The sequence below is a fragment of the Onychomys torridus genome, chromosome 4, assembly GCF_903995425.1.
Source record: "Onychomys torridus chromosome 4, mOncTor1.1, whole genome shotgun sequence".
NCBI classification, from domain to species: Eukaryota; Metazoa; Chordata; class Mammalia; order Rodentia; family Cricetidae; genus Onychomys; species Onychomys torridus.
This window is the reverse complement of record NC_050446.1, coordinates 10,548,174-10,559,691: the sequence shown is the minus strand read 5'-3', so window position 1 is coordinate 10,559,691 and position 11,518 is coordinate 10,548,174. Positions and strand designations below refer to the sequence as shown.

General features: G+C 53.5%; 1 protein-coding gene across 3 annotated transcripts; it reads left to right on the top strand.

The window, feature by feature from the left end:
• Nucleotides 1-1,157: 1,157 nt before the first annotated feature.
• On the top strand, nt 1,158-10,450 carry Ppp1r26 (protein phosphatase 1 regulatory subunit 26). Of its 3 annotated transcripts, none has more exons than XM_036185339.1 (3): nt 1,158-1,435; nt 2,397-2,515; nt 5,359-10,450. In XM_036185339.1, exon 3 carries the CDS (start codon nt 5,417-5,419, stop codon nt 8,942-8,944), a length of 3,528 nt encoding a protein of 1,175 aa, XP_036041232.1. In that variant the 5' UTR covers nt 1,158-1,435; nt 2,397-2,515; nt 5,359-5,416; the 3' UTR covers nt 8,945-10,450. The 3 variants fall into 3 exon arrangements, with proteins under 3 accessions (XP_036041232.1, XP_036041231.1, XP_036041233.1); XM_036185338.1 differs by lacking the exon at nt 1,158-1,435 and adding an exon at nt 1,501-1,837; XM_036185340.1 differs by lacking the exon at nt 1,158-1,435 and adding an exon at nt 1,501-1,848.
• The last annotated feature ends 1,068 nt before the right edge of the window (nt 10,451-11,518 follow it).

Sequence of the window (11,518 nt, the reverse complement as noted above, 5' to 3'; positions counted from 1 at the left end):
CATGGAAGCATTAGAATGCTTTTGTGTTTCTTGAACCCCCAGCCCCATCCCAATTCCCCAAGCTTAGAAATACATTTTTGTTTGTTTGTATGTTTTTCCGAGATAAGATTTCTCTGTGTAAAAATCCTGGCTGTTCTGGAACTCACTCTGTAGACCAGGCTGGCCTTGAACTCATTGAGGTCTGCCTGCCTTGGTGTACACTAGGCATGACAGCACTTACTTGTAATCCCAGTACCCAGGAGGTAGAGACATGAGGATTAGGAGTTTAAAACCAGCCTAGGCTATTTTTATCTCAAAAATTAAAAAAAAAAAAAAAAAAAAAAACCACCAGAGTGGAGGTGAAGGGAGGGGTGAGGGGGAAGGGGGAAGAGCCCTTCTCTGGAACAAAGTTTCTGGGGTTTTCTCCAGACAAGTTCCTGGCACTCACTAATCATTTCATCTGCTCCATCAGATAGGTGGGTGCCCAGGCCTTAGGGTGGGCCTCGTTTCCTCCCTGACATTGCCATAAACACAGTATCTCCAGACTTGTCTGAAAAGCAAAAGAAAACTAGGAAGCTTTCTGAGTCACGTGGTCAGAGTGTGCCACGGAGCCAAGGAATTCCACTTGATAATCCTGTGTTGGTAGAAGCTAGTCCTACCCCACCTGTTCCACCAGGCTACGGATGTGAATGTGGGGCAGGTCACCCTGCATGACCCCGGTGTTTGTTTCTCACCTCCTCAGTCTCAGGGTGCCTATCTCTTAGTGTGGTCTGAGATCTCGCCAAAGTTGGGGTAGGGGACATTGTGCACAAACATACAGAAGCAGTCTGCAAAGTTAGAGGACTTGGGCACTCCAGAAGGCATGGGCGACACGGAGAACCCTGGCACAGGGCCCTAAGTGTCCAGCGCAGGCGAGCTAAATGCAATCCCGAGCTGGCTGCAAAAAGTAGGCAGGAAAGCACACCTCTGCTGGCTTGAGGATAGGGAGGGCAGGGCTGAGCAGATGCCATGCACTCGGGGGCCACTGGATCTGGACCAGCACAGGCAGCTTAAGGAGGTATGTGCAAGGGTCCGGCGGCCCTCCTCCTGCTGTTCACGGCCACGCCCCTCGCCGTGGCCAACTTGCCAACGCGCGCGACCTCCAGCACCCCTGGGCTGTGCGCGCTCTCGGCGCCGGGCGCTGCGCCAGGCCCGGGTGGGAGGACAGGAGGGTCCCCGCGCAGGCTCGGACTCCCGTGGGCTCCGAGGCCGCTTCCGCGCTGGCCCGTGCGCTCCTCCCGCGCGCCGTGCGTGTCCGAACGCAGGCACTCGCGGTGCAGGTGGGCGCGCTCTCGCGGGCGGGGGTCCGGCCGGGCCGCGCGCCTCCCCCGGAACTCGGCCGTGCCATTCCCATGATGCCCAGCCACCGGGCACGGCTTCCGGAGAGCGGCCACCACCGCCGCCGCCGCCGCCGCGGGTAGGTGGCGGGAGGGACGGCCTTGGGGGAGGGGGTCGCCCCGCCCCTTGCCGCGCCGGCCCCGCCCTCCCCTCCCGCGCTTCCCACGGCGTGCCGGGCCCCGGGGTCCCCGCGGGACTCCGCGGTGGCTGCGGGCGCCAGACCGAGGGAGGGCGGGGCGCCTGTATCCGCGCTTCCCCGCGCTCCGGGCCGGGCGCCTCCAGGGACGCGGGGCGCAAGGCGGGCAGCTGGGCCGGGTTCGCCGTGCAGGCCGCGGCGGGCGGGCTCCGGATCGGGTCGGTGGCTGGGGCTAGTCGCTGCCATGGGCTAGGGTCACGGCCCCCGGGAGGCGCCTCCCGCGCGTGCCTGGCGCTTGTTGCGCCCTGCGTTCCTCGAGAGCCAGCGGGTGCAGGTCGGGCCCAGGTGAGGCTCAGGTGAGGGGCGGGCTCCGGGTCACCGAGGCCTGCCTGGCCTTCAAGGATTCTTTCTCACCCTGCCACGCGAAGCTTCGAGGCCCCCGGATACCCTAAGCCTAGGATCCCAGAAAATGACTTCGGGGATGGATAGGTGGGGGCACAGACCAGTCGGAGGCCCTGCCTCTGCCTGGAGAAGGGTTGGCATTAACCTGCTCAAGACCAGACTGCTACTCCAGCTGCCTCTCAGGCAGCGAGATGAGCAGTCAGTGCTCAGGCAGCCGTGGGAGTCTGTCTCGGCTTGCCTCCACTCCGCACAGGGGATGGCAGACACAACAGTTTTACTGGGGGCTGAATCTTGTCAGCACCTCTGGCTCCTAAGGTCCAAATATTACCTACACCCACTTCAAGTTGGAGTACAGGGCCCTCTGCTTCATAACTTAAATGCTGAGGCCATGCTGGGGTGCAGGGACTGATTGTACCTATAGTCACCCTGGAAACCTGATTCCCAGAGATGCCAGTTTAAAGCTCCAACCCTGGCTTCAGCTCATATTTCTAACTCTCTACAGTTCATGGTTCTCCAGAATGACAGCTCCCAAGATCGATGTAGACCAGGTAGTTGCACCAACAACCGTTAAGACTGTCCGAGAAGCCCAGCTCTGGGTCCATCGTTATAAGCTGTGAACAGGTGAGTGGAGATAAACTGATCTATCTCCCCAGCTCTGCACCTGGTGTAGTGGTTGCCCTCTTTTTAAGACATTAATGTTACTCATCACCCCCCCACACACACACACCCCACCCCACCCTGAGGCACCTTTTGTTTTCCTTTGCTTTGGTCTGTTGAGACAGGATCTCAATAGCCCAGATGCTGTCTTTGAACTAGATAAGGAAACAATGCTAGCCTTGGACTCTGGTCCTCCAGCCAACACCTGGAATTACAGGCATGCACCACCACACCCTGCTTGATTCAGACCCTTCACAGTTAAGCTACACAAATGTTTTGTGATTTCCGTAGTAGTGCTCTGGCAGTCTGAACCGCGTCTTCAGCAGGGGAAAGTGTAGTCAGTGAAGGAAGCCACTTTCCCCATTTGTTCCCACCGCCCTGTGCCTGTGGGGTGTCTCGGGAAGGCAGTGTTGCTGGAGAGGAGGACTGTGGTAGATAGACAGTGTGGCTCTCACCCAGGAGAGTGCTAAATTAGCTACAGTGAATGTAAATGGTGTCAGCGCAAGTTTTCCTGAATGTTTTGAGCCTTTCTTTACATTAACAACATATCACGACAGAAAAGAAAATTATAAGCTGTCACCATCTAAACTAGATGCCACCGATTCTCTATAATACCAGCAGTAAAAGCTGATTTATTTATTTATTCATTCATTCATTCATTTAGACAGTTGGTCTTACTGTATATAGCCCTGGCTAGCCAGGAACTCACTATGTGTAGACCAAGCTGGCCTGGAACTCACAGAGATCCGCTTGCCTCAGCCTCGTGTAAGTGCTAGGATTAAAAATGTGCATCACATGCCCAGCCCTCACAGCTGGTTTTAAAAGCTGGTGAGAGATACTTTGAAATGTAGGAGGATCAGTGAAGACCTCATCCCTGAAACCCTGTGGAACATCAGCCTGCACTTGAAAATTTCAAGTAATTACAGTAGATTTTGTATATTAGTTGAACCTTTGAAACTCACATTGTTTATCGCCCATGAATTGCAGCTTCATTTGCAGTGACCTCTAATTAGTTGCCTGTCCCTCTGAGCAGATTTTGGTCTGGATGCCCAGCCCCACTTCTCTGGGCAGGGAAATCAGTATGTGTACAGCACATCTTGGCCTGTCAGAAAGGCAAGTGCAGATGAAACAGCTGCTGGACAGGACAGAACATGAAGCAAGGCCAACAACAGCGCAGGCCTACCATCCCACCCTGGGCTGGGGGTGGAGACAGCCTTCCATGCCTTCTCTCAGGGGAGCTCGGGTCTCTTTGTCCTTCAGCCTTGTAAGTGCTCTCCAATCTCAGGGAGGCAGAAAGGGGATCAAAGGAGCCTGAAAAGGCTAGAGAGCTGGCTCAGAGGTTAAGAGCAGGCTGCTCTTCCAGAGGTGAGTTCAATTCCCAGCAACCACATGGTGGCTCAAAACCATCTGTAATGAAATGTGGTGCCCTCTTCTGGCCTGCTAGAGTACATGCAGGCAGAACACGATATACATAATAAATAAATTAATCTTTAAAAAAAAAAAAAAAAAAGGAGCCTGGAAGAATTACAAGCTATTCAGGGCCTGGAAAGATGGCTCAGAGGTTAAGAGCACCGACTGTTCTTCCAGAGGTCCTGAGTTCAATTCCCAGCACCCACATGATAGCTCACAACCATCTGTAATGAGATCTGATGCCCTCTTCTGTGTACATGATAAATAAATAAGTCTTTAAAAATAAAAAGAAAGAAAGAAAATCAGTTGAGGCTGGAAAGATGGCATCACAGTTCAGAACACTGGATGTTCTTCCAGAGGACCTAGGTTCAATTCCTAGCACCCACATGGCAGCTGACAATTGTCTGTAACTCCAGTTCCAGAGGATCTGACACCCTCACACAGACATAAATACAGGCAAAACACTAATCAATGCTCATAAAATAAAAATAAATTATTATTATTTTTTTAAAGAGCTATTCAGAGCAGCTGGTATTTTTCCAAGTGACCCTGTGCCTCCTGCATTAGCCTTCTCTTTGCAGGGATTCTGTAAACTGGTCTTCAATGTTTTTGACACCAGGCTAGCTGACATGTGGAGACCTGGCTCTGACCACACAGGCTTGTGTTACTTTGTCTCACATCATCCTCTCCATCCAAGCTGATGAACCCATGATCTGTCTACATGCCACACAGTCTTTTCTCCAAACAGATGCAGCTGCTCCTAGACCCAGGCCCACCCACATGATGTGACCACCAATTAGTTGTGACCATCTAAAAGTTGGGACAACTTTCATGCTAATTAGCAAAACTTGATGTCAGCCTATGACAATCTCTGTCACATATTTGACATTTTCATACCAACAGTGTAGTGAAGGCAACTCTGAAGAAAAGCTTGAGAAAGTGCTGTTTGAGTCCTTCACAACGTACAACTTTGGTTAAAGAACATATTGGTCATTTCCAGAAAGAATCTACCCACGAAAGTCCAACTTAGCTAGGCATGTGGATAGTTGTTCTTTTTAAAGCACACAGAAGCATTTAGAGTCTGCTGTGGCTTCTGGTGACACTGGATGGTAAAGACACCTCTTCTATCCTCTTACAGAAAAGGTGCAAACCTAGAGGGGAAAGGGAAGGGCTGCTGGAATTTGAAGACATTTTTTTCCCCTGAGTCTTCCACCCTCCAGGATGGAAGTGACTCCTAGTACTACTGGCAAAACTGAGGTCTGAGAGGCGTGTATGAGCCTCCCCAGCCAAGGAGACATTAGGTTGTAGCCTCGGGTATGTTATCTCTTGTGGTGGCGTGGGTGGTTGCTGATGTTACCACTTAGGTATAGCCTTCATTACGCTTTCTTTGCTTCCAGGATGTGAAATGGGCTGACCCACAAGCCCTGTCTCCCAGCACCCAGCCTGCCTGCTAGGATGTTCCTCATGAACGCCCCTCCAGTGGTGGCGCTCCAGTCCAGATGGGAGGCCTTTGGCCAGCCCAGGAGCTTCTGCTTTCCTGACTGCTTCTCAGAGTCTAAAGAGGACGCCTCCAGGGCCTCAGTGAGCGCCAGGGTACAGATGCTCATCAGCACACTGCAGAGAGACGAGGCTGCCCTGGGCATGAGCCATGAGCGTGTCACACAGAGAGGCCAACGTGCAGAAAGGTGCCGGGACACCAGACTGACCCCCAAACCCGCTGTGTGCAAAGAGCAGCCAGGGTTCCCTGCCTGTGGTCTTGTTGCAGACTGTAAAGGCCTAGAGAAAGATGAAGCTGGGAAGCAGGGTCCCTTGGAGCTGGATTCTGACAGTGATGACTCCGTGGACCGGGACATCGAGGAGGCCATCCAGGAGTATCTGAAGGCAAAGGGTGTGGCTTCTGAGCCTATGTCCCGAGCAGCCCCTTGTTTACCAGAGCCTTCCCACAGCTGCACCCTACCCATCCCATGCCTCCCACAACTCACTCCTAACTCAGGTAGTGTTTCTGTGGGAGCCAGTGAGGACCAGGGCTCCACCTCTCCAGCTAGCATGAGCAGCGAGGATTCCTTTGAACAGAGCATCCAAGCTGAGATAGAACAGTTTCTTAATGAGAAAAGACAGCATGAAAACCCCAAGTGTGATGGGTCTGTGGATAAAAAATCAGATCCAAACGAAAGCCCTGCAAGACTTAGAGGGAACCGAGAGACCTCATCCAGGGCAGCTCTGATAGGAACCTGTAAGGAGTTCATCTTCCGCAAACCTCCCAGGTTAACAAGGATGAGCACGCAGCCCAGAAACTTCCGGCCAAAGGTCACCGCAGAGCCTGAGACCCTGGTGAGCACAAAGCTGACTGCCCACAGACCAGAGGCTGCACAGAACAGGGGTGCAGTGAAAAGGAGCATGCCTGCCAGGCGAAGCAAGCGCATCAGAAACTTGGCCCCAGTGCACCAGGCATCTGACTCCAGCAGTGACGATGGCATCGAGGAGGCCATCCAGCTGTACCAGCTAGAGAAAACCAGGAACGAGGCTGGTGGGGACCCACCTCCGAGAACCCAGCTGAAAGAGGAGAGCCCTGGCAGTGCTCAGTCAAGTGCCTTGCCTGAAGCCCACAGGAGGCCCCCAAGCAAGAAAAAGCTAGCAGCCCCAAAGGTTACAGACACCACCCTGGGGGGGCTCCACCCTGACCCCCTCTCGAAGCTCCTAAAGGACTCGAGAGCCTCCGTACCTCCAGGACACACAGCTGCCAAGAGTGAAGCTGTGCACCAGGCTTCATCGTGCCTAGCAGACACATCCACCGAGCTGATGTGCGCAGAAGCCATCCTGGACATTTCCAAGACCATCCTGCCAGCCCCTGTGGAAGGCAGTGACAGGCCTCCATCCGCGAACCCACTCTTCTGTCCCCCACAGGTACCTCCCTGCTCTGAAGGTGACAGTAGCAACATTGATAGTGATGACAGCATAGAGCAGGAGATCCGGACATTTTTGGCCCTCAAGGCACAAGTAGGGAGTCTGCAGCCTGCCCAGGGCCCACCGTCTCCACCCGGCCCCAGTGGCCAGACTGGCATCCCCAAGGCATCTCTTCCTAAAACACCGGATCTTCCCCAGGGCTGCAAACGGAAACGGAGAGGTGGCAGCAGCACTACAGTGCCCAAGAAAATCAGGGAGGGTAGAGAAAGTGCCCAGGACAGTGACCACATCCAGGGGAAGGGGCAGCCTGGCCATGATGGTTGGGACCCTCCCAGCCAGTGCAAAGTCACAGAGGCCCCAGGAGGAGAGGCTGAGGCCAGGGACCAGCCTGTCCCTTCCAGGATAGCTGTGCTCAGTGATTCACTGCCGCCACAAGGCCACGGGGGTCTCGGGAAAGCGGGCGAGGGGAAGAGTGTGGGTAAGAAAGAGAGCTCCGAGGACAAGAGCAGTTCTCTGGACAGCGATGAGGACCTAGACACGGCCATCAAGGACCTGTTAAGATCGAAGCGGAAGTTCAAGAAGAGGTGCCGAGACCCCCGGGCTGCGTGGAAGAAGGTCAGATTCAGCACCACAGAGACTCGGTGTGGAGAGAGGCTGAGCAGCCTTCCTGGGGACGGGAAGGACCACGGGCAGCAGGCACTACGGAGCTGTCTGTCCAAGTGCAGAGGGGACAACAAAGATGGCCTGGGAAGAAGCCCAGTGGGCATCTTCAGCAGCGTGGCAGAGAGGGTGAAGCTGGGTGGCACAGGGGGTGAGGATGCAGCCCCAGCCTTGCTTCCCAGGAAAAAGGGTCCAGAAGGGATTCCTCCCTCTAAGGACATGGGAGCCAGTGGCCGCCCTCCTTCTGCCTCCAGCCCTCTGTCTGAGGACAGCTCAGTGGACAGTGATGACAGCATCGAGCTGGAGATCAGGCGGTTTTTGGCAGAAAAGGCCAAGGAGTCTGTACGCAGTTCAGAACCTCAAGGGGGCCCTGCCAAGCCAGAGATGCCCTGCAGGAAAGAGCCAACCCCAGGGTTGCAGCCTGGAGTGTGCACCCGGAGCCAAAAAGCCAGAGGAACCCCTCAGCTGGCCGAAGGAAGGAGAGGCCCAGAGAGAGCTCGGACACAGGCAACCGGCCTCTTAAGCCAGGCTGGGAAGGGCACCCCTCGTGCTGAGCAGGCCCCTCGCCTCCCCACTGCCCTGGGCCGAAGTGAGCCAGCAGCACTGCCCAAGAACACCAGTAGGAACAATTCTGCCAAAGTGTCTCCACCAAGCAGGAAAAGTGCCAGTGTTCACAAGGACCAGAGCCCACAGGGAACCCACACTGCCATTGCAGAAAGTGTTTTCGGTCAGCTGCCCAGTTGTGCCAAAGTGGGTGCTGAGGCTGGAAGTGCTGGGGGGACCTTCCCTCTGAACTATGGCAGCCAGAACTTGCTGACCCCCAATCCTGGACCGCAGGCTGACCTCACCCTCCCCTGGAGTGACTTTGCACACCAGAGCAGGCTGTCCAGCCCATGGGCACTAAATTCTGGACCAGGCACATTGTGGACAGGGGTCTTCGGGGCTGAGAAGGAAAAGGGGGCCACATCAGAGGCTGGGGGCCCATCCGGCCTCTCCTCAGCCCCCAGGAAGAGCTTGCCCTTCCTCTCCACCCAGCTCTTCCACTTCGGGAAGAGTGTCTCCTGGGGAAGCAAACAGGCTGGCCTCTTCAGCCCCAACCTAGGCCTGCCTCTGCAGGGTCCAGCCTTCTCGGCCTTCAGGGAGAGCCAGCCTGGCCACAGCCCTGTGTTTGGAAGCCCACACTTGCTTATGAAGGACAGTGGGCACTGGCCAAGCCGGAAGGCTCAGGGGGCCCTGAGACAGCAGGACAGGAGGAATTCTGGCTCTGAGGACAATGTCCTAGACCTGAGATATCGGCACAGGGTTGACAGGGAACACCAGGACCAGGAGGCCTTGGGCAGTGATGCCAGCGAATTCAGTGACACCTCTGTGGAGGACGGGGGCAGCATGGCAGTGAGCAGTAAAGGCCTCAAGTTGTGACAGGCATGTCCTGACTCTCTTGTCATATCTGGGGAAAGTTCTGTGCGTGTTGGCAGCCTGGGGTGGGGGCAGAGGATACTAACCATTAAAGAGCAAAAAGAAGGGTCTCTTCTGCACAGCCCCCCTGTATAAATATGTACACTAATCTCAAATGACATTTTTATTTAATGGATGTGTCCTGGTACATATGGTTTTTGTAGGGTTTTTTGTAAATTATTTCAAGTAGTGTAAGAAATACTTTTTGAAAATGTCACTCGATCTTGCAGGGTGTTCCTAGCTGCAGTTCTCTCTGGTCTCCATGCATGTGTGTAGATGAGCAAACACTTGGTTCTCACCATCCCTGTGAGGGTCAGAGACAGGCTGGATCTGTGGGCCATTTGCTGGTACAAATTTTTCAAGCGCAGCAGCAGCTGTCCACCTCGGAAGTGCTAATATGGCTGAGGTGTGTCAGGATGCCACTGGGACAAGGATGCTTCCTGAAGACCTAGTCCCTGGCCAGAGGCTGTCTCTGCAGCCTGTACTTGTGGCCTGTAACTAGAAAACACTTCAAAAGCACAACAGCCAGCAGGTAGCTAGCCGGTCATCCCCTGTCTAGTGTGGGAATCTGGCTGCTGGCTCTGCAGCTCAGCTGAGCCCAGATCGTCCAGTATCCAGTTGCTGGGACATTCTAGCATCCCTATAAACCTCTTTATATGAGAGCTACTGGTTTGCTTTTATTTGTGGCTCTAAAAGGTGATTCCAAATGTTCATTTTGACTGTCCTGTTCTTGATGCGTGTATGGGGGGAGAGTGAGGCCATGAGATGGTTTGGTCCCTGAACACCTTAGCCACCTATAATGGTGAACCCCAGCCCTAGAAACAGTGGAGACAAACCCTCCCCACACCAGCCCTGTGGGACTCAAAGCCCAGTTGTATGTGACCAACAATGACACCAGCAGCCTGCATGGCTTTCTGCAACCCGTTGGGTCCTGGAAAGTTAGCCAGAGTGATACTGCCTTGGTGCTGAGGTGCCAGTGGCAACTTAGGGCTGAAGATGTGCTGGACCCCAGATGTGAGGATTACATCTGTGTTGTGATTATCTCCCTGTCGCCCCTGAGTCATGCAGCTCAGTATACTGGGTTGCTGTGGCTCTACTTTGTGGCTGAATTCTGTTGGTATCCTAACGTGGAAGTGAGTTTTCTGTTTTATGCACCAATTCACTTCTGTGCCCAGATGCAGACACATACTCCCACCGTCCTCAGTGTCTGCCATGTTGGAGCTGTGACGTGCACAGGGCTCTGTGGTCCTTTCTTGCCCCTGAACGATCTTGATCTGTGTATAATAAATTCCATGTGCATATTATATTTGTTCATGTGTTTCTGGGAGAACAGCTTTGTGTCATCCGTATTCCCACTTAAAATTTTTAAAGAGTGCTTTTAACCCTTGAAAACAAAAAGCATCTTGTTTTGTATGTAAGACCCATTGGGTTTTTGTTTTTGTTTTTCTAATGAATAAACCAAGTATTATCCACAAATTAGTTTGTCCTTGTTTGGGGGGTAATGACATCATCACCTAAGGGAAGGAGCTTCACCCCGCAACATAGCATCTCTCAGTCCTGTCCCTGCTCCCTACCTGTGGAGGGCACTGGTCCAATCTCCTGAACTCAGGAGCAGTAATGCTTTCCTTCCAAGTTTGCTGTGCTGTGTGCAACAAAGCTGTTGCCAATTCTAGGAAGGACGGCACTCGGGCTGAGGGCTGGGCCATCCATCAGCTGTGGCCAGCAAGTCCCACATGTACATTTGTGTCTTGGTTTCTTGTCCTGTCCCCATGACAAAATACTCTTTAACAACATGATAAAATGCTCTTGACAAAAGCAAAGCTTCAGGGTTGATTCTGGACCAGTTCAAAGATACAGTCCATCACAGCAGGAACGGCTAGCTGAGAAGAGCTGGTCACACATCCACAGGCAGGAAGCAGGGATCCGTGGCACTAGTGGTTTTGTGAGAAAGACTTGCTCTGCCTTCGTCTGTGTTGCCTCTGCATGTTCTGCTCCAAAGTGAGGGCCTTGCAGATGCCTAGAAGATACCAGGGCCTTGATATGGAATTCCTAGGCTCTAGAACCCTAAGACAAATAAACCTCCATTCTCTATAAATTACAAGTCTAAGATCATTTGTTATACCAACAGAAAATGGAGTAAGCCTGTCAGGTGGCTTCCATGAGAAGTATTTGGGCTTTTTGTCTTTCCAGACACTTCCTCTATTTAACATGCGGTGTCTGCCTTTGTACTCTCTCCTCAGCTCTCCCAGAAAAAGCATTTTACTGGACATGGCCAATTAAAGCAATTCAGTACCCGGCCGCAGTGCCAGAGTGAAATCCACATAGCCCACGGGCAAGCTTAGTCCCTGTGCCAACCCACATTTTGTTTGCCCGCTGACAGTTCTGGCCCAGGCCCCACATTACCCTGGGCTTGGAAGTGGGGACTGTCCAGCACACAGGTTTTTTGAGATGTGCTGGTTGCTGAGACAAATCCTCCTCATCACACGGCAGGACGGGAGCTCAGTCACTCTGGGGTCCACCTGCTCTTCAGGACAGCTG

Bases quoted from the DNA above. Each gene is read 5' to 3' on its own strand.
- Ppp1r26 (XM_036185339.1), top strand. From the start codon at position 5,417: ATGTTCCTCATGAACGCCCCTCCAGTGGTGGCGCTCCAGTCCAGATGG.